Source organism: Galeopterus variegatus, unplaced genomic scaffold (genome assembly GCF_000696425.1).
Source record: "Galeopterus variegatus unplaced genomic scaffold, G_variegatus-3.0.2 Scaffold7623, whole genome shotgun sequence".
NCBI lineage: Eukaryota > Metazoa > Chordata > Mammalia > Dermoptera > Cynocephalidae > Galeopterus > Galeopterus variegatus.
In genome coordinates this window covers 43,003-63,752 of record NW_007733734.1, presented here as the reverse complement: position 1 = coordinate 63,752, position 20,750 = coordinate 43,003, and the positions used below count along the sequence as shown (strand labels likewise).

At 57.3% G+C, this 20,750-nt stretch overlaps 2 protein-coding genes across 3 annotated transcripts in view; one reads left to right on the top strand and one right to left on the bottom strand.

Annotated features, from left to right (window-relative positions):
* PTBP1 (polypyrimidine tract binding protein 1) overlaps nucleotides 1–11,713 on the top strand; it is a 13,086-nt gene extending 1,373 nt beyond the window's left edge. Inside the window, exons 2-15 of one of the 2 annotated variants that reach the window (XM_008592143.1) lie at nucleotides 813–843; nucleotides 4,598–4,673; nucleotides 5,070–5,242; nucleotides 5,349–5,495; nucleotides 5,596–5,766; nucleotides 5,843–6,128; nucleotides 6,456–6,533; nucleotides 7,363–7,511; nucleotides 8,778–8,811; nucleotides 9,263–9,355; nucleotides 9,446–9,662; nucleotides 9,902–9,979; nucleotides 10,057–10,683; nucleotides 10,783–11,713. In XM_008592143.1, coding sequence (XP_008590365.1) covers nucleotides 813–843; nucleotides 4,598–4,673; nucleotides 5,070–5,242; nucleotides 5,349–5,495; nucleotides 5,596–5,766; nucleotides 5,843–6,128; nucleotides 6,456–6,533; nucleotides 7,363–7,511; nucleotides 8,778–8,811; nucleotides 9,263–9,355; nucleotides 9,446–9,662; nucleotides 9,902–9,979; nucleotides 10,057–10,189 — 1,666 coding nt within the window. In that variant the 3' untranslated portion in view covers nucleotides 10,190–10,683; nucleotides 10,783–11,713. The remainder of the gene's footprint in view (nucleotides 1–812; nucleotides 844–4,597; nucleotides 4,674–5,069; nucleotides 5,243–5,348; nucleotides 5,496–5,595; nucleotides 5,767–5,842; nucleotides 6,129–6,455; nucleotides 6,534–7,362; nucleotides 7,512–8,777; nucleotides 8,812–9,262; nucleotides 9,356–9,445; nucleotides 9,663–9,901; nucleotides 9,980–10,056; nucleotides 10,684–10,782) is intronic. The other variant, XM_008592144.1, reaches the window with a different exon arrangement.
* Nucleotides 11,714–12,176: 463 nt separating this feature from the next.
* On the bottom strand, nucleotides 12,177–20,616 carry LOC103607666 (lipid phosphate phosphatase-related protein type 3). Its single transcript, XM_008592145.1, has 7 exons — nucleotides 20,510–20,616; nucleotides 14,878–15,063; nucleotides 14,653–14,794; nucleotides 14,366–14,561; nucleotides 14,167–14,224; nucleotides 13,904–14,077; nucleotides 12,177–13,698 (listed from the first exon to the last, which is right to left on the bottom strand). Exons 1-7 carry the CDS (start codon nucleotides 20,579–20,581, stop codon nucleotides 12,349–12,351), a joined length of 2,178 nt encoding a protein of 725 aa, XP_008590367.1. The 5' UTR covers nucleotides 20,582–20,616; the 3' UTR covers nucleotides 12,177–12,348.
* Between the last annotated feature and the right edge of the window lie 134 nt (nucleotides 20,617–20,750).

Sequence of the window (20,750 nt, the reverse complement as noted above, 5' to 3'; positions counted from 1 at the left end):
ACCGCTCTTCCGATCTGGGCCGGGCCCGCGCCGACCCGGGTCCTGCCGGCGCGGACGCTCCGTGAGTCACGCGGGGCCTCGCGAGAGGCATTGGCCACGTTGGGCCCGCGCGGGACTGGCCGGCAGGCTAGGCTGAGGGGCTGCGCGGCCCGGGCGGCCTCGCGTTCTTCCCGCCTCCGTGGAGGCTTCCTGAGCCGGGGAAAGTACAGTCGGGCGGGGCCGGGGTTGATGAGTAACTCGGGCCTTGTTCCGTATAGAGTCTGTTCACTTTAGTTTCCGCCAGTCGGTTCACCAGCCGCCACCTTCGCAGTGGATTAGGTTCCACTAATGAGTGTTGAGAGTCACTTTCTGGAGGGAGCCCCCACCCCACCCTGGGCGGAAGCTCTGACCTCAGGGCCTGAGTTTGCCTGCTCCTCCGCCTTTCCCAAGCATTCCCAGTTTTACAGAAAGCAACCAGCAGGCGGCGTCTCTCCTGGGCTTTTAAAGGGGGTGTCTTTTGTCTTTGGACCTCTGGTGCTGCGGCCCAGAGGCGGGGCCTGGGGTCCTGCTGGGAGGGAGGGGCGCTCAAGGACAATGATGGCTCCTTTTCAAGTTGAGATTAAATGGACAGCTCACTTCCCTGCTCTTCTGAGCTTTCGGGGGGGGGGAGGGGGTCCTGTGCAGCCAGAGGGAGCCCCGCTGTGGCAGCTGCAGGAACCTTGGGGCTCTCCTGGCTCTGTGGTCAGGGCTGGTCCCTCCTGGCCTTTTGGCCTTTTCCTGCTGCTGAACGGCACATCTCACTAACTTTTTCCTTTTTCTCTCTCTCTCTACAGCATTGTCCCAGATATAGCAGTTGGTACAAAGGTAGGCACTGCTCACGTTGCTTCTTGGTTTCGCGTGCTCAGCCTCTGACCCCGTGGCCATCCCCTTCTGTGCTTGTTTAAACTGGAGAGTGCTGTTTCATTCCTAAAGCGACACTCCCCTGGTTTACCATTTCGATCCTGGCAATAAGGTTTGCTGGTCAGGAGCTCTTAAAAACGTGAGAAGTTTGATCCTTGTCAGCTCCAAACTGTACAATTCCAGGTTGTCAAGTGAGTTTCCAATGGTTTGGGTTTCGAGGCTGGCCCTTAGTTCAGAATCTGACCTACTCTTTGTGTTTTATTCTCAGCAGTAAAGACACTGCTGGCCCCACAAGTTGGGAACCTCCTGCCCTGAAATTCAGAGCTGGCAGGAATTCTGCTTTGGAGTAGGACGTCTGATCTCTATGCTGCTAAGGATAATGTTTTGGGTTTTCTTTTTTTTTTTTTTTTTATAAAGATGACTGGTAAGGGGATCTTAACCTTTGACTTGGTGTTATCAGCACCGCACTCTCCCGAGTGAGCCACGGGCCGGCCCAATGTTTTGGGTTTTGATAGGAAGAGTCACCTGAGTGGAGGAGTAGTCTGGTCATAGCCTGAGCATTTTGGGCCATTTAGTGGTTGCTTTTGACTGTGTCTTTTGGTGGCATCGTGGTTAGAATAACATACTGTTAGAACCTCTGCAGGTGACTGCTGGTCTGAGACGTTCACAGCGTGTTCTGAAGTGAGGCAATGTGAAGGTGCTGTAGTCTACTACTTGCAAGCCATAAATACTTGAGTGTTGAGGTGGTAACTGGTAGGTAGTCGAGTCCAGAGCTGGCAGGGTGCCCTTTCTCCCCACAGGAGGTAAGAGGCAGCCCGTGGCTTTTTTTCTCTCCTGGTTGACCAGACTCGAGGAAGGGGGTCAGAATTTGCAGTGTGAAGGACGGGAAGGTCGTCAGGCTTTATGGTCAGCACCATGCTCGTCAGCTGGCTAAGGATTTGGTCATTGTAGCAGTTGCTTTTACCTGACTGTTCTTGCTGTTGGTGGGAGTTTGGGGGGCTCCCCATCCTGGGGGCTTGTCCCCTAAGGGCCCACTGCAGGGTGACCCTTTGGACATCCTGAGCCAAAGGGCCAGCTGGTTTCTGGTCTGGTCAGTGGTGCCTGGGCCTGGTTTTGTCTTTCCTGAGTGGACTGCTGGCTTTACAGGCGGCCTGCCCTGATCTTCCTGCAGATAAAACCTGTTTGTTCAGTGGTGGGAGGAGGGAGAGGGACTTTCATCCACAGCACTTGTAACAAACGCTGAATATGTCTGGCTTGCAAATAATCCTCCTCCTGGCTTCTATGGGAGATACACCGGGGGCTGTCGTGGGAGCTCGAGCCCATCCTCTCCCATCCATGTGGGGCTCGTTGATCTGGATGTGGAAGCCAAACCTGGACAGGATAGAACCGTGAAGGCTCTGGTGGGTGAAGTACCTGCCATCTGGCAGGGCTGCCCTCCCTCAGCACGTCTCCAGCAGGCCCTGACTAGAGGGCAGACTGGTGTGGCTGCTTCCGGTTGTGGTCTGGGTGCCCAGATAACTCCGCCACCGCAGATCTGTGCCCGCAGTTTGCCACAGTTGTCCTTCATCCCAGGGTTAGAGTAGGCTCATTCCATAAATGAGCAGGGCTACAGGATTGGGTAGAGTTGCTGCCTTAGAGTCGGTTGGCTCTTGACTAGGCAGTAGGCATTCGCTACGGCATCTAGATGCAGCCTGTGCTCAGCAGCAGTCGCATACTTAGGAGACTCTTCCTGTTGATGCTCAGTTCTCGTTGGAACAGGTGCCAGGCAAGACCCTCCAGTTGTGCCACTGGGCCTCACATGTGGCCTGACTCCTGTGCCCTCCAGGGCCCTGCCCTGCTGGCCGTCCCCATGCTGCGGGTGCTATGAGCACACTGGGCCTGTGTGGGTCCCAAGTGGGCAAGAGTCTGCCTACCACGGACGGTTGTGGGCGCGCTAGGCCGTTTGCCCATGGGAACACGATTAGGCTTTGGGCAGGCGGCCAAGAATGCTGCTCAGAGGAAACCCGGGCCCCGCCCACCACTCCAGGCGGAGGCAGAAGCCAAGATGCCCTTTTTAAGGTTTGCAGCCACCACATGGGGGCCTGGCCCCCGTCCAGCTCGGGGAGGACTGGCCTTTGCTGTCCTAGGCCTTTGAGCTGCAGGAGGCAGGGGTGTGGTCATGGGGAGCTGCGGAAGTGGCTTCCTGTGCGTTAGACAGAAGGTTCTGGGTTGAGGCGCTGACGGCCTGCCTTCCTGACTGCGTGCAGCAGCCCCTTACTCGTGCACAGGAAAGGCGTGTTCCAGCTTGGTCCTCTGGAAGTGAGGGGTGAATAGAGGGTTTGTTTCTAACCTTCCACTTCATTTGTGTCCAACCTGGACCTAGAAGCTGTCCCTGGCTCTATTCTTTCCTTGGTTCTGGAGCCCCTTGGGGATAGTGGGCACAGTTTGAGCAGTCCCCAGTTCCAGCCTTTGCGGCTTCCTTGTACGCGGGCACGTGCAGGCTGTGTCTCAGCACTGGAGGCTGCCTGCCCAGGTGGCACTGGCTCCCGTCCGTGCTCACAGTTGTTCATGCTGCTGCTTCTGAGGAGACGTGTGGGAACCTTGGGTTCCTTCCACCTGGTCTCCAGACCTGGCTGCCCATGACAGGTGGGGCGGGCGGAGATGCACAGGGCTCCAGGTATTTCTGAAGGGGCAGGTCACTCAAAAGGCAGGTTAAGGAAGGAAGGGGGAGAGGGTTCTGCCCAATTGCAGTGACCAAAGGAGCCCCTGCTGTCCTGTGGGGGGGGGGGGGCGGAGGTGACGGAGTCCTCCCCTGGACCTAGTTTCCTGTGTCCTGGTTCCTCAACCCCTGGTACAGCCGCAGCTGCATGAGCTCCTGATTGGGGAGATAGGCTCTGCTCTCTTGACCAGGACAGCCCCACAGCCCCAGGTAACCAGGAGCAGACAGGCAGCCCAGGGGTGGGCACAGGTGTCCCCTGGGGCTGCAAGGGGCCAAGGTTTGCAGGTGTATTTTGGTCCCGTGCTTTAGGGCTCTTAGACCTAAGTTTTTGTTTTCTGTGTATCTAAGGACTGTAGCGACATCATCTCTGGTTTCACTTTTTGAATGAACTTGATCAGTGTCTTTGAGCCTCACAGCAGGTGGGGGGGTGGTCAGCTTTCCAGGGCCCAGGATCAATCTCCTCATGCAATTCTCAGGATATAATTAATTAGATTGAAACTATGGGCAAACACATTGAGGGGGGCAGTTTGGGAGCCACCCTCGGCTGCCTGTCACTGGACAGTGCTACCTACTACATGAAGAGGTAGTGTTTCTATTCACTTGCAAGTGTGGCGGGCTGAGGGTCCAGTTTCTGTAGGCAGCTGGAAAGTAGGACAAGATCCAGGGGCTGGGGAGTCCATGAGGGCTGAGGCACAGGGTTCATTTGTCCTGCAGCTGTCAGCACCCAGGCTGGCCACCAACCTCAAGGTGCAGGGCTGCAGACAGGGCAAGGGAGTGCCACCCTCGAGGCTGGTGGCGTGAGGGCCCCGGCCTGTGGTCAGTGTCCACAGCAGAGTTGGGCACGGGAACAGTGTTTGCAAAAGGCCCCTGGCCCCCGTGCTGGCAAAGTGTCCCCCAGGGTCTCCCAAGGCTGGAAAATAGCGGTGTCTTGGGATTCGTTCCTGTGTGTGTGTGTCCGTGAGGACTCAGGGCCAGGCTGGAGTTACGGATGATTCACATTTTTCCTTCTCTCTCTCCTAGCGGGGATCTGACGAGCTTTTCTCTACTTGTGTCACTAACGGACCCTTTATCATGAGCAGCAACTCCGCCTCTGCAGGTAACGGCCTGACTCAGGGCCCAGCCCGGCCTGCTTTGTGGGGTTTTTCCTTATGCATTGAGGTCACGTTCCAGTTGTTTCACTGGGCTCCAGTGTGTCTGCTGCACTGCATGCTGCAGCAGCCCACAGTCCACATCCACGTTGGTCATGCACTGCAGAGGGTTCTTAGGGCGACATTTGGCATCTGGACTTGCGCTTAGATTTGCAGGGTGGATTCTTACATACTTAGATCCTGGCAGTTTTGACCTGGAGCCCCGAGGTTCACACGCAGCTCCCACAGGCAGGAAGGCAGCTGCAACTTTGAGGGAGAAGGGCCCTTGCTCTGTGGGGCCCTGCCTGTGACTTTGTGCGTCTCAGGGTAAGCCCTACGTGAAACCTGCCCTCTCCTCTTTTTAGCAAACGGAAATGACAGCAAGAAGTTCAAGGGTGACAGCCGAAGCACCGGTGTCCCCTCCAGGGTGATCCATATTCGGAAGCTTCCGAGTGACGTCACCGAGGGGGAGGTCATCTCGCTGGGACTACCCTTCGGGAAGGTTACCAACCTTCTGATGCTGAAAGGGAAGAACCAGGTACCTGCCTGCCTTGGTGCCCTTGTGGGGGTCCAGGCACCGCCTGGCTTCTGCTGGGGTGTGGCTTGAGGGATGGGTGCGGGGCGGCTCATGGCCTTTCCCACAGGCCTTCATTGAGATGAACACAGAGGAGGCTGCCAACACCATGGTCAACTACTACACCTCGGTGACACCTGTGCTGCGTGGGCAGCCCATCTACATACAGTTCTCCAACCACAAGGAGCTCAAGACCGACAGCTCCCCCAACCAGGCGGTGCGTGGGCTTTGCGGGTGGGGCTGGCACAGCCCTGGGGGCCTTGGGGGTGGGTGGGCTGGGGAGACTCACAGGGGACTCATGGTGTTGCCTCCCGCAGCGGGCCCAGGCAGCCCTGCAGGCAGTGAACTCTGTGCAGTCGGGGAACTTGGCCTTGGCTGCCTCAGCTGCTGCCGTGGATGCGGGGATGGCGATGGCTGGCCAGAGCCCCGTGCTCAGGATTATTGTGGAGAACCTCTTCTACCCGGTGACACTTGATGTGCTGCACCAGGTGAGGCCCAAGGGGTGGTGGCAAGCACCTGGGGTGGGGTGGGCAGGGCCGGAGCTCACAGTGTCTCTGTCTGCAGATTTTCTCCAAGTTTGGCACAGTTTTGAAGATCATCACATTCACCAAGAACAACCAGTTCCAGGCACTGCTGCAGTATGCTGACCCTGTGAGCGCCCAGCATGCCAAGCTGTCCCTGGATGGGCAAAACATTTACAATGCCTGCTGTACGCTGCGCATCGACTTCTCCAAGCTCACCAGCCTCAACGTCAAGTACAACAATGACAAGAGCCGTGACTACACACGCCCAGACCTGCCCTCCGGGGACAGCCAGCCCTCACTGGACCAGACCATGGCGGCTGCCTTCGGTAAGACGCCATCTGCCGTGGTGCTGCGGTGTGCAGAGCAACGCCTGGCCTGGCCCCACAAGCTGGGCATGTGGGCAGGGGACAGGCTGCGTAGCTCAGTCAGCACCCAGGAGGCCCCGGCGGCACCAGGGAGACTCAGCTCCTGCGGCTGTTTGCACGGCCAGTACAGCACAGTCTGGCGCACCCCCACGTCTGGATGCACGGTCCCTCCGTAGAGCAGCGGATCTGCCCGCTCACGCTCTCCCGGGAGGGGGTCACGCCGCACACACAGCAGGCGCCCGCGGTGGAGGCGGTGGGTGCGGTGGTTAGTGTCTCGTTTGTTCCTAGGTGCTCCGGGTATAATCTCAGCCTCTCCGTACGCAGGAGCTGGGTTCCCTCCCACCTTTGCAATTCCTCAAGCCGCAGGTACTCGATCTCCTGACCCCAGCCGCCTGTGCATGCCCACATACCTTCCCACGCAGCTCTGCTTCCACGGGTGCCCGCGGGCCGGTCACTAGTGAGCGCCAGGCCACGGGGACCCCTTCCTGGGAGAGGGGCAGGCAGTGCAGCGCCCCATGCCCACAGAGGAGGCCCATGTGGACAGGGCAGGCCTAGGACAGGGCTGAGAACAGCCAGCGTCGGCCATCAGTTCTGGTGAGGAGCTGCTAACTGCACAGTCTTTGTGGTCTGGTTCCCTTCAAGCACCTCGGGGCGAGGACCAGGACGGACAGTGGTGGAGGGATGTGTCCCTAGTAGATTGAACTGAGAGCCTGGTAAGCGAGTGGCCTCAGGCTGAGAGGAGCATGAGCCGGCGCCGTGGGCAAGCGTGTGTGGCCCACGCCCTCCCGCTTTCCTCCTGGGGCCAGTGGCCCCACCCGAGCGTGGAGTCGCAACTCATCTGTGTGCTCATCAACGAGCAGTGCGTGCCATCCGCGTGCCCGTCTGCATGGAGGAAGGGTTGCCGGCATGTGTGCACGGCCCTGGCGTGTCCTGTGCAGGCCCTGCTTGCAGAGGGTCCTTGTCTGCATTTAAGGAACGGAAGCTTTTGTGCTGTTCGGACGCATGCAGACGGGGACAGACCCAGCACAGTCTTATGCTGTGTGCACTGGCGGGCAGGCGGCATGGTGTGGCTGTGCATGGGGTCCAGGGGACCCCAGGGCCCCTCCTGTGGAGGCAGGTCCCGCCTCCCGCCACGGTGCTCAGTGGTAGAACGAGAGCACCACTGGTCACCTCCTGACCATCTCTTCTTTTCCAGGCCTTTCTGTTCCTAATGTTCATGGTGCCCTGGCCCCCCTGGCCATTCCATCTGCGGCGGCGGCGGCAGCAGCAGCAGGCCGGATCGCCATCCCAGGCCTGGGAGGGGCAGGAAATTCCGTCTTGCTGGTCAGCAACCTGAACCCAGAGGTGAGCGGAGTTTTCTTCTAGGCTTGTCCTGGAAGAGCTAGCAGAGGGTGATGTGCTCAGTTTTGGGTCGTAGTGGCCACACTGGAGAGCAGGGGGCGCTGGGGTCAGCCCCCACCCCGCTTTGTCTGCACCTTGTCCTCCTGCAGCTCCCATTCTGCTGATGGCACTCACATTCTCCTTTCCCAAGATTGCTTTGAGTTTTCCTATTTTCCTTAACATCTTGATTTGCATTTTCAATTCTATGATATTGAGAGTTGAAATATTTCTTGTTCCACGAAGGCAATCTTAAAATTAACTGGGAGCCGAGCAGGGCACAGTGTATGTAAGCAGACCCTGCCAGACAGGTGGCCTGTCACAGGGCCCTTGCTGGGGCAAGGACACCCTGCAGGCTACAGGCAGAGGCAACAGGTGTTTAAATAGTGAACTTGTATCCATCAGAATAAATTTGGCTGGGGACAACTTGGATAAGGTGTAAAGGCTCAAAATATTTAACTCTTGACGGATGGGAGGAGTGTTCGGTCAGCATTTCAGACCATGTTCTTTATCTGTCTGAGACTCCTGTGGCTTTCCTGAGGCTCCTGCCTCCTGCGATGAGCTCTGGCTGTCCGCCCAGCTCCTCCTGGGCTAGATGTGTAGTGAAGCCTGAACTAACAGACTCAAACTTCACTCCATTGCTGTGTAGTCGTGTGGAGACTTGTCTGCCGCAGTGGAGGGCGACAGGACTGCTGTGGTGGGCCCCTCGCCTGTGGGGGCAGTGTGGGGTTCAGCCCTCCTGGAGCCGCCTGAGCAGTACTGTCCCCCGCGCTGTCGGAGCAGAGGTGCTTTTCTTTATCGCCGTGTTCCACGAGGGAGAGCCCATGAGCCTGTGATGTGTGTGGCGCGCGTGACTGGTGGACACTGCGTTGTTTCCTTACGTATTTACTGACCTGTGTTTTTTGCTACTTTTTTTCTTTTCTCCCCTTCCCCTTTCCCAATTTTTTTTCTTGCCCTGATCCGGAATTTCTTTGCCAACTGACTGCACGGTTCTTCTGCTTCCTGTTGTTGCTTGAAACAAAACAAAAACATAAATAAATAAAAACAATTCCCCCTCAAACCCTGCTCTCCGGAAACCAACCTGCCCTTGAATATTAACATCCTGACAACTTCATCATCCATCAACCTGCACGCCTGCGGGGACTGTCTTCCTCGTGGTGGACGATGGGCACTCGCCCCTGACCTCTCCCTCTCCCCTGTCCCTTCGCTGCCTTGCTCTGCTGTCCTCTAAAGAGAGTCACACCCCAAAGCCTCTTTATTCTTTTCGGTATGTTATCATTCACACTTTTATTACCTTGTTTTCATTTAATTGAGATTATTTTACGCCCTAAGACGTACTATGAGTTTGCAGTTTGGCACTCTGATGCACTGTGGCGTTCTGCCTCGTTATATGGTTTGCTTTCGGTTTGCGTATTTTATTTTTGGTCCCTTAGATCCGCATGGTTTACCACCCTGCATGCTTTTCGAAGAGTTAAACATGTTGGTAGCATGCTAAAGTGATCATTCTTTGGCAATTTACCTGTCCTGGATTTTATGACTTTTGCGGAACTTAGTGCTCCTGTGAGCGTGCCCTGAGGCTGCTAGTCGCAGGCTCCCAGTAGCAGCCGAGCAAACCCGGCGGGCTGAGCCGAGCCTTGAGGGGTGTGGGGTCTCAGGCTGGTGGGCAGATGGGAGGGGCTGGCGGGAGACTCAGGCCCCTTGTCCCTGGACTTTTGAAGGCGTCTATGGTGACGTGCAGCGGGTGAAGATCTTGTTCAACAAGAAGGAGAATGCCCTGGTGCAGATGGCAGATGGGAGTCAGGCCCAGCTGGGTAAGAGGCTGGGCCAGTGGGCAGAGACCAGGGTGCGGGTAAGCAGGGTGGCTGTGGGGCACCCGGTCACACCTCCCCTGCTGTCCCTAGCCATGAGCCACCTGAACGGGCACAAACTGCACGGGAAGCCTATCCGCATCACGCTGTCAAAGCACCAGAACGTGCAGCTGCCTCGTGAGGGCCAGGAGGACCAGGGCCTCACCAAGGACTACGGCAACTCGCCCCTGCACCGCTTCAAGAAGCCAGGTTCCAAGAACTTCCAGAACATCTTCCCACCTTCGGCCACCCTGCACCTCTCCAACATCCCGTGAGTCCTGGCAGCCACTGCGCTGGTGGGGTGGGCACAGGTTTTTAGCAGTCACAAGACAGTAAATCTCACATTTTACGAAAGCAGCATTTTGTATGAAACGTTCACAAAACAAAAATGGGTGAGAAGAGTGATCCTGGCAGGCATCTAGTTTCTTGGAGGCTGCTCTGAGAATGTGCTCTGGAGGAAGTCACTTGGCTGTCCCCAGGCCCCTGGCTCACAACCCCTGTCTCCCACAGGCCCTCCATATCCGAGGAAGATCTCAAGATTCTGTTCTCCAGTAACGGGGGGGTCGTTAAAGGCTTCAAATTCTTCCAGTGAGTATGGGGCGCACTCTGGTAGCTCCCCGCCCCCTCCCCTCCCCAGATGCTGGGCCTGACTCCACATGTTGCAGGAAGGACCGCAAGATGGCGCTTATCCAGATGGGCTCAGTGGAGGAGGCGGTCCAGGCGCTTATTGACCTGCACAACCACGACCTGGGCGAGAACCACCACCTGCGGGTCTCCTTCTCCAAGTCCACCATCTAGGAGGCGCGGGAACTCCGCGGCGGGGCTCCCCGGCCACAACTTCCATCATTCCAGAAAAAAGCCACTTTAAAACGCAGCTGAAGTGACCTTAACAGACCAGAGATTTTATTTTTTTAAAGAGAAATCAGTTTACCTGTTTTTAAAAAAATTAAGTCTAGTTCACCTTGCTGACCTTGCAGGGATGGGTGACAGCTCAGGCTCTTGGTGACTGGTGGCAGGAGTCCACCGCCTGACACTGGGCCAGACCCGTGGCCGTGCCTTGTGGGATGCCCCAGATTGCGGCGCGGCTTTCTTGTGCCTTAAAAACCTGCCTGCCTTGCGGCCATACATCCTGTGGGCTTTCTGGGGAAGCAAGGGGACGGGCCAAGCTTGGGTCGTGGTGGAGCGGCCCATGGGCTCCTGCAGGATCATGTGCCTGCTGGCAAGAATCTGCCCAGCTCCCCATCCTTTTAATCAAGTGACATGATTTCCCCGTCCCACCTCTAAGTGACCAGGTGCCCCCACGCAGCCCAGGCCCGAGGGTGCGTCCCCGGCTGCTTCAGCTCTGGAGCGCTTTGCTGCAGCCTGTGTTTCCTCTGTCTCTAAGTGACCAGGTGCCCCCACGCAGCCCAGGCCCGAGGGTGCGTCCCCGGCTGCTTCAGCTCTGGAGCGCTTTGCTGCAGCCTGTGTTTCCTCTTTGACACAGCTGCAGACGGCTGTGTGTAGCAGTTTCCAGACGACCAAATATTCTAATCTTTTTCATTTATATGCAACAGAAATAGTTTTAAGTAACTTTTTATAGCAAGATGATACAATGGTATGAGTGTAACCTAAATTTCTCCTTGTGATATTTCTTGTATACTGTACTTTTATTTTATTCCTTATAATTAAGTCAGGCAGGATCCAGTTTCCAGAGAGCAGGCGGGGCCGGCTCACAGGTCCCTTCTCAGAACCCCCGCTTTGGGGGCCACCTGCCTTCCTTGTGCCCAGCCAGTTGCCTTACTCCACACCCCACTCGCAGTCTGCCTAGAAAACAAGCGTGCTAGATGTGTTCAGGGTTCTTTTTTTCCTGCAAATTTTGGACCAAAGTTTTGTTTCGTTTTTTGTCTGCCTCTGATGCTGGGACCCCCGGTGGTGGGACTGACGTCAAGTCTTAACTGTCCTCTTTTTCCCCGCCCTCCCTCCAGTGGGGGGGCTCCTTGGATCCCAAGTTTCCATACAGGAGTGTAACGAGGGTGTAAATATTTATAATTTTTTATACCTGTTGAGAGACACGAGGGGCAGCAAAGCACGTTTTTTATGGTGATGCAGATGTATATTTTGATACCAGCAATTACAGGCTCAGTATTGTAACCACGGAGCAAACAGTGGCCACCGCGCGGTCCACTGCTCAGCCCAGATGGCTTGTAATGCAGAAAGAACTCGATTAAAACCATTTTATAACAAACTTCCACCTCCTCTGTAGACCTCTTTTTTGCTGTCCATTGTGGAAGGCGGTTTGGCCAGTCTGTACCTGGACTTTAATAAACTCATCTGTATCCTGCGCTTCCGATTCCCCTCATCATTGGGCCTCGTCCTCACTGCTGTGTCCTCATGTGAACTCAGCCCCTCCTCCTCCCCCCGCTTCTCCAGCTGGGGGTCTTGAGGGCCCTGGTTTTGCCCCCATGGGCACTAGTCCTGGGGTCCGGCAGATTGTCCCTGAAACAAAGCCCTGGTCCCCCTGGGCTGGGTATTCGACCCCCGCCCACCCCACTTTGTGCCCCAAGATCCTCTTCTCAGGGTCAGGAGTATGTCCAGCTGGGCTGCACAGGGCCCAGGCCTGGCAGCTCTGCAGCAGCAGGAGAGTTGAACACCTGAGACGCAGTGCCTGTGGCAGGACATCACTCCACCCAGCTTGAGGGCGTGGCCTCTTCCCTCAGTCCCTGAAGCCCCCCAGAGTGGCAGCTCATGCCCACTCCTGAGGCAGCTGCTGCCATCCACACTGAATGACTCAACTTGGGAGCCTACATTTGTCTATGAGCCTTTTTATTGATTCGACCACAGAGTGCTGTACCCCCAGCCTTGTCCACCCTTGCCCCAGTCCTTGGGGTCTGCCCACCCACCCACCCTGGCCTTGCCATGCCCTATCCCCCCATGGCCTGCGGATGCCTGATAAATACCTCCCGTCCTGGGCTGGCGGCTCAGTCCTGGAACCTGCGGGCCTGCATCTTCCTGTAGTAGCTCTCAGCCTCCGCCTCACCCACCTCCCGCTCCCCCAGTGCCAGGACCTGCCGCCGCAGCGTCGACTCGCGGCTGGCTGACCCCAGCGCCCCGTCAGCCGCGCCCAGGGGAGGCAGCCCCTCACCTGTGGCCAGGTTGACGGTAGCCACAGCCGTGAATCGTGGCTCCTCCTGGTCCACATCACTGATGGATGAGCCGGGGGACATACCTGGCGGCTTAGCCCCAGCGCGGAAGCCGCGTGCCAGGTCCCCCAGCTCGTACCCGCCCTCGCCCTCTGTGCCCTTGGCCCCGCCACCTGCCACCTTCCACTCCCAGGGCGCATTGCCCGCAGACAAGTGGACAACGGGGTGGTGGGGTGCATGCGCATCGATGGTGACGATGCTGGCCGAATCGCGATCTGATGGCGACCGGTACTGCGAGGAGTCGGAGCTGGCACTGGAGGACGAGGCCGTCTCGGACGCCTTGGGGCCGGGCCCGCCCGGGGCCTTGGACATGGCGATCACCTGCAGCAACCGCGGCGGGTTGGCCACTCGGGGCTGCGTGGGGGCCGCAGCTGCTGCCGCCCCACTCTTCTCAGCCACCATGAGCCACTTGGCACGCACCGCAGCGCTGCTTTTGGGGGACAGGCCAGCCCCCACCTGCCCCCCCTCCTCGGGGATGTGCACCAGCGGCTGCGGCCCAGCCCGTGGCGGGAGGATGACCCGAGGCCCCAGCCCTGGCCGCGCCTGCACCGTGGGGTAGAGCGAGGGCGGGGCGGGACCCTCCTCCTCCTCTTCCTCCTCCTCCTCCTCCTCTTCCTCGTCCTCCTCCTCCTCCTCCTCCGCCATGGGCTCGGCAGGTGCCCGCAGGTGTCCCGGGCTGGCCTCGTCGGGCAGCCCCAGGCCGCGGCCCTCCAGCGACTTCTGCTTCCACTCGCTGATGAGCTGCTTGGAGCGTGACGCATCCAGCGGGACGTGGATGGTCATGTGGCGGCGGGCGGGGTCGTCCAGCGACGGCGTGCTCACGCGTGGCAGCGTGTTGCTGAAGGTCACCATGTGCTCCTTGCCCATGGGGCTGCGCGGGGCCAGCAGGTCCACGTCCACGCTGGCCCGCTTCAGGCTGCCCAGCGACGTCTTCTCGCGGGCCACAGGCCGAGGCGCGCCCTCCAGCCGCCCCGGGGGACCCAGCTCGTCCGTGCTCACCGACTTGTTCTGCTGGTAAACCGAGTCGTGGCCCCGCTGGGTCAGGGCCCGCAGCGCGTCCTTGGTGGGTGCGGGCACCACTGGTTTCTCTGCAGGCGGGACCTGGAAGTTGCCCACCGCGTGGCAGGCCTGGGGGACACAGGCCGGGCGTGAGGCTGGGGACCCAAACTTTTCCCCATGGGAGCAAATTCAGGCCTCCAGGTCACTGACACTGCTCAAGTCTGAGCCCATGACATTCCGACCCCAACATCCCAAGAGATGAGACCCTTCAGAGTCCCCTAGGATGAGGCTGTAGCTCCCCCCGCAGACCTCGCCCTCAGACCCGGCCACTCACCAGGTAGGCGGCGATGCCGGCACCGATGAGGAAGCCTGCGTAGACGTCCACGGGGTGGCTGCGGTACTGTGTGATCTGGGTGAGGCCACAGACCCCCGCGGCGATGGCAAAGGCGAACACCAGGATGGGCTTCAGCAGCTTGGTGGTGTCTGAGATGACCGAGTTGAAGTACATCTGGGGACAGAGTGGGACGGGGCGGGTCAGGACGGCGGCGGGCTCCCATGGGCCAGTGGCCACGGGCAAGGGCCGGGGGCTGGACTCACCGACACGTAGACTGCGGCGAAGGCCGACAGCGTGGCATGCTGGGACGGGAAGGTCTTCCTGTAAAAGGCGTCCAGCATGAGCCCCGCCCACTCTAGGGCCCCCGCCCCTCTCTGTGCCTTGGTTTCCCCATGTTCATTGGGGTTGCAGGAGTGGGGGGTCATAACGCTCCTGGCCAGGGGGCTTGGAAGGTCGGCTCACCGTGCAGACAGGATGGCATGGGTGTCCTGGCCAGAGCAGATGTCCTGCGTAATGTAGGGGTTTGTCTCGCACGACGTGCCCAGCAGAGTGTAGTTGGGTTTGCAGACGGTGAGGAAGAAAGGCGCGTGGTAGCCGGTGGCCAGCTGGATGACGTCGGTCACCAGGGCCGTGGCACAGAGGCCAAACACGTGGACGCCTGCAGGGCAGGAGGGTCAGGGCCAGGCGAGGAAGCTGGGGGCCCCTGTGCGTGGACTTAGGGCAGAGTCGGGGCACTGCGGGTGACTCACCCACAAACCGCACGGTGCGACGCAGGAAGGAGTTGAAGTTGCAGCCGCCGGCGTTGATGCTGCCCTCGGCCCCGCCCGGGCCCCCGCCGCGGCCCCACAGCCGGGACTGCAGACAGTACAGCACGCCCTCGCCGGCCATGATCTGCCCGACAGGGAGGTGCTCAGGTGGGCCCCAGGCCAGGGGCCCCACGGGCTGGCCGAGGTCCCCGCGTGCTGGGTACTCACTGAGGCAGCGGGGGCAGCGAAGGCCAAGCTGAGCAGCATGAGCAGGGGTATGAGCTCCTCGTGGCTCTCCACATAGGGCATGGACAGCGCGCGGTCGTAGCACTGGAAGCCCACTGTGGCCGGCTTGAAGAGGTCGGTCAGTTCCAGAAAGTACAGGGACACGATGGAGGATGCCACTATGGGCAGCTGCGGGGAGATGGCCGGCCACCGTCACCCCACTATCCCTCCTTAGGTCACCTGTCCACCCCTCATGAATTCAGTCCCATCCACACTTGCTCACACACCTGTGTAATCCACCCATAGATCCAGCCGGCGGCACAGCCGTCCTCACACCAGAGAATTAACTCATCACTCCCTGAATTTCTCCACCCCCCAGATCATCCCACCCACCCACCCTCCACCCACACATCCAATCACCCATTCATCCATTCACCCACCCACCCATCCACCATCCATCCATCTATCCGTCCATCCACCATCCATCCATCCATCCACCATCCATCCACCATCCACCATCCATCCATCCATCCATCCATCCATTCATCCATCCATTTCCATCCATCCATCCATCCATCCATCCATCCATCCATCCATCCATCCATCCATCCATCCATCCATCCATCCATCCATCCATCCATCCATCCATCCATCCATCCATCCATCCATCCATCCATCCATCCATCCATCCATCCATCCCATCCATCCATCCATCCATCCACCATCCATCCATCCATCCATCCACCCACCATCCATCCATTCATCCATCCATTCATCCACTCCATCCATCCATCCATCCATCCATCCATCCATCCATCCATCCATCCATCCATCCATCCATCCATCCATCCATCCATCCATCCATCCATCCATCCCATCCATCCATCCACCCACCATCCATCCATCCACCATCCATCCATCCATCCATCCATCCACCATCCATCCATCCATCCATCCACCATCCATCCACCAATCCATCCATCCATCCACCATCCATCCATCCATCCATCCACCCACCATCCATCCACCATCCATCCATCCATCCATCCACCATCCACCCACCAATCCATTCATCCATCCACCATCCATCCATCCATCCACCATCCATCCATCCATCCATCCACCCACCATCCATCCATCCACCATCCATCCACCATCCATCCATCCACCCACCAATCCATTCATCCATCCACCATCCATCCATCCATCCATCCACCATCCATCCATCCACCATCCATCCACCATCCATCCATCCATCCATCCATCCACCATCCATCCATCCACCCTCCATCCATCCATCCACCATCCATCCATCCACCATCCATCCATCCACCATCCATCCACCATCCATCCATCCATCCATCCACCATCCATCCATCCACCATCCATCCACCATCCATCCATCCATCCCTCCATCCAAATCCATTCATCCATCCACCATCCATCCATCCACCCACCAATCCATTCATCCATCCACCATCCATCCATCCACCCACCAATCCATTCATCCATCCACCATCCCATCCACCATCCATCCATCCATCCATCCATCCACCATCCATCCATCCATCCATCCATCCACCATCCATCCATCCACCCACCCATCCATCCATCTACCCATCATCTATCCACCTTTCTATTCATCCATCCTTCCATCTTTCCATCCATTCATCCGCTCATCCACCCATCCATCCATCCATCCATCTTTCCATCCGTCCATCCATCCATCCACCATCCACCCACCAATCCATTCATCCATCCACCATCCATCCATCCACCCACCCATCCATCCATCTACCCATCATCTATCCAGCTTTCTATTCATCCATCCTTCCATCTTTCCATCCATTCATCCGCTCATCCACCCATCCATCCATCCATCCATCTTTCCATCCGTCCATCCATCCATCCACCATCCATCCATCCATCCATCCATCCACCCACCATCCATCCATCCATCCATCCACCATCCATCCATCCACCATCCATCCATCCATCCACCATCCATCCACCTACCCACCATCCACCCACACATCCACCCAACCATCCCTCCACTTCATTCATTTCCCTCCAGCCACTCTCACCTTCTTAAAACACCTAGAATAGCAAACACATTCCTGCCTCTGGGTTCCTCCCCTGCCCACTTCTTCCTGCCTGAGACTTGCTGCCCTTAGACTCCCACCTGGTTCCCGGCCCTCTCAGAGGATCCCCACCCGGCCCCCATTTTTCTCTGTCCCTCACTGCTTTATTTTCCCAGGACCCTTCCCCCACGTGCCCATCTACCCTCAGCCCCGAGGATGGTTTCTGGCACATAGCAGGTGCTGAGCGAATGAACGAATTGGTCAAGTCACTCATTCGTGCATCTGTTCTTGTGCCCACCCTGGTTTTGTGCCCCCCATGTGCTGGGCACACACATTCGCGTTATGTTCCTATATGCTCACACCACCCCATGAGGGATGAACTAAGCTTCGTCACCCCCTTTTACAGACAGGGAAACTGAAGCTCAGGAAAACTGATTACCTGAGCTGTTATTTACCAGGTGTCACAGGAAGCCCATGACAGAACCCAGTCTTAACCCCTGCCTGGGGACGGTGCCTTAGGAGGGGCCTCAGCCCTTGGTCCAGCCCAGGTGAGGGCACAGGGCAGGACACAGACATCCCAGGAGGGGAAACGCCATAACTGAACATCCTAGAGCAAAATCAGGTTCAAAGGAGCTGGGTTCATGTCCGAGGAGCATCTATTGAGCACCTGCTACATGCAGGCATGAGGCCTAGGGCAGATGAGTAAGGTTGAGGTGACAGCGTCTGCCTGGGCTGGGATCCTGGTTCCACCGTGGACAGCTGGTAGACCTCCCTGTGCCTCAGTTTCAGCAGCTGCAAAACGTGAATATTAAAGTAGTACCTACTAGGGCTCTGTGTGAGAACTAGATGAGAAATTAAATTGAAAGAGCTCAGAACAGTGCCTGGCACACATAAAGCCTTTAGCAAATATGAGCTGCAGTATTATTTCCATTATTATCATCTGCTTGATTTGGCTGGGGCCAGCAGACAGCATCGAGCCGCAGGAACAGTTTGAGGTGGGGCCTGGGTATAGCATTAAAAATATTAAATCCTTTAGCAAGAAGGTAGTTTTTAAATTCTCTTTCACTCCTACCAATGACTCTCCAAGTCTCAGGGAAGCGTAGCCGTAGCTTTAATGCCTGGTGAGCATCTGCTGATTAAGCTTGTTAACACGGGTGAGAGAGGGGTGGGCAGGGCCAGACCCTAGGGAGGGATCCTCCAGGCACTGGGGAGCCACAGCAGGATTTGGAGTAAGGGAGAGGCAGCATCTGATTTTGGTTGCTGGTGGGGAGGACGGATTGTGGGAGGGCAGGTGGAGGAAGCTGGACCACCATAGAGACAGATGTACTCACGGCCAGGCTTGGGGAGGGGCCAGGGCAGGGCCCCACATCAGAACCCACCACCCCTGGAGGGTTGTAGGTACCTCCTTAATCCCCTCCATCCCCTTCTTGTTTCTTCCAGAGACCCTCAGCCAAAAACAATGAACACCTGAGAACACATCGGGTCCAGAGGAAAATTATTTACAAACACATATCCTGCCAACATGCTTAATTTTGTGTGTGCGCTTTTAAAAAAAGAAAAAAAAATTAATGTAAGACATAATAAAAGAAATGCAAATTAGAACTTCAATACAGGGACGGCTGGTTAGCTCACTTGGGAAAGCATGTTGCTGACGACACCAAGGTCAACGCCAGCCACCCAAAGAAGAAAAATAAAGAAACACAATACAGGTTTTTCACTCGTGAGATTGGTCAAAATCCAAAATGCTGCTAACACACGGTGCTGGTGCAACTGTGGATAAACAGACACAGACATGGCACGTAAAATGCTGCAGCCGTGGCAGGAACGTGGGGGTCTATTCCAAAGTGACCAAACGGTGCTTCCCAAGACTCGCTCTTCCTGCGCTTTTACCCTACAGGCAAATTCACTCTTATGCCAGATGACACGGGCCAGAGGGCTTTTGTTATAGGAACGTCTGTGAGGACCAACGGTTAGGAAACACCCCGAGCACCCAGCTCCTGGGGGTGACGCACTGACAGCAGAGCACTATAAGGCAGTGAAAAAGGACTGGTGCCTTCGCATGTGACACTAAGCAAAGATGTCCACTGGAAGAAAGCCAAGGACAGACATTGTCATTTATTTTATTTATTTATTTTTTTAAAGATGACAGGTAAGGGGATCTTAACCCTTGACTTGGTGTTGCCAGCACCACGTTCTCCCAAGTGAGTCACCAGACACTGTCATTTAAAAAGCAGGGGGAGGGTGCTGGCCGGTTAGCTCAGTTGGTTAAATCGTGGTGCTGATAACACACCAAGGTTTGGGGCTCGACTCCTGTCCCGGCCAGCCACACACACAAAAGATGCAGGGGTGTGGGGCAGCAAAGAATGGACATAAAGCAATTCCTGAAAAGATTTAAAGACACAAAAAATGAAAATGGGGGTTGCAGGCAGGGGGACTTCTGGGGGAGGGTGCCACCTCCGTGTTGACATTGGAAACTTGAACAGGTATAACCCATCCTAATGAGAATTTAAATGCAATTTTGAAAAACAGATTCACATCGTGGTACTGCCTGTTGGGGAGGGACCCAGTTGCCTGGGGATGAGGTCATGGGTTCGGTTTCCTCAGGACTGGGGGCCCTGCCCAGACCCCTCTGTAGAGCTGGCTTTTCCTGGAATGTCATCCAAGGATGGCTAAATGCCACCTCGGCCATCCAGAGCACTGAGAATGTGCCAGCTGGCTGCATCTGTCTTTTATTTTTTCTTTTTCTGGCCTCGGGCTGGTACAGGGATCTGAACCCTTGACCTTGGTGTTAAAACACCTGCCGCTAACCCATGGAGCTAAGGGCCAGCCCTAGCTCCAATTTTTAAAACATTCTTTTTTTTTTCCTTTTTGTCTTTTTTACTGACCGGTAACGGGATCGCAGCCCTTGGTGTCGCGCCCCATACCGGGGACCGGCAACAGGATCGCAACCCTCGGTGTTGAGCCCGCACCGCGCTCAGCCAGTGAGCGGGAACCCGTCTCCACATGGGATCCGAACCCTCGGCAGGAGCGCCGCCGCGCTCCCAAGCGGCGCACTCTCCAGTGAGCCACCGGGCTGGCCCTTAAAACATTCTTAAAGCGCTCGCTGTGTGCCTGGCCAGTCCTTAGTACTTGGTAAATATTAATTCCCATAAGCTCCATTCTACAAATGGGGAAGCTGAGGTTCAGAGAGCTTGGGGGCTCTGCACCAGCCTGGCAAGTAGCAGGACACGGGTTTTGAACTCAGGCCCTCTGGATTCGCCGCCCAAGTGCTGGAGAAAAACTCTGCACCTGGACCAGCCCCACCCACCGCTGGCCCCAGCAGCCCCAGCCCCTCCAGGCGAGCACCCCAGGCAGGGGGTCCCACCTCCCAGCACCTGCCCGCAGTTTCCCACAGCAGCCTTCTCCGCCCCTGAAACTCCTCCTCGATCTACGGAGCCCACCTCCTCTGACCCGCCCCCCTTTCCCCAGGCACCGGGTTCTGCGTCCAGCATGGGGGTCTCTGAGGCCGGGGAAACTGAGGCCTCCCCGCCCCCACGAGCGCGACTCCCTCTCACCTCCACGAAATAGAAGCAGGGTAGGAGCGTCATGCTGTCCTTGGGGGTTTTCTTCTCCTTGGTGGAGATCATGGTGCCGCGGGCGCCACAGGCCGCGGCTGCAGGGGGACAAAGCCGCGCTGGAGACGGGGACGCGCAGCCTGAGCCCCCGGGAGACCCGCTGACCGGCGCTGGCGGGGGAGGGGCGCGCAGGGATGCGCAAGACCCGCCCAGGGAAACTGAGGCTGGAGGTCGGGGGGGG

What these genes read in the sequence shown, in the direction of transcription:
- LOC103607666 (XM_008592145.1), bottom strand. Translation starts at nt 20,581, where the DNA reads ATGATCTCCACCAAGGAGAAGAAAACCCCCAAGGACAGCATGACGCTC. An exon ending in CATGCCATCCTGTCTGCACG is followed by an intron (nt 14,225 to 14,365) that starts GTGAGCCGACCT and finishes CGCCTTTTACAG; the next exon opens with GAAGACCTTCCCGTCCCAGC. An exon ending in TCGCCGCAGTCTACGTGTCG is followed by an intron (nt 14,078 to 14,166) that starts GTGAGTCCAGCC and finishes CTCTGTCCCCAG; the next exon opens with ATGTACTTCAACTCGGTCAT.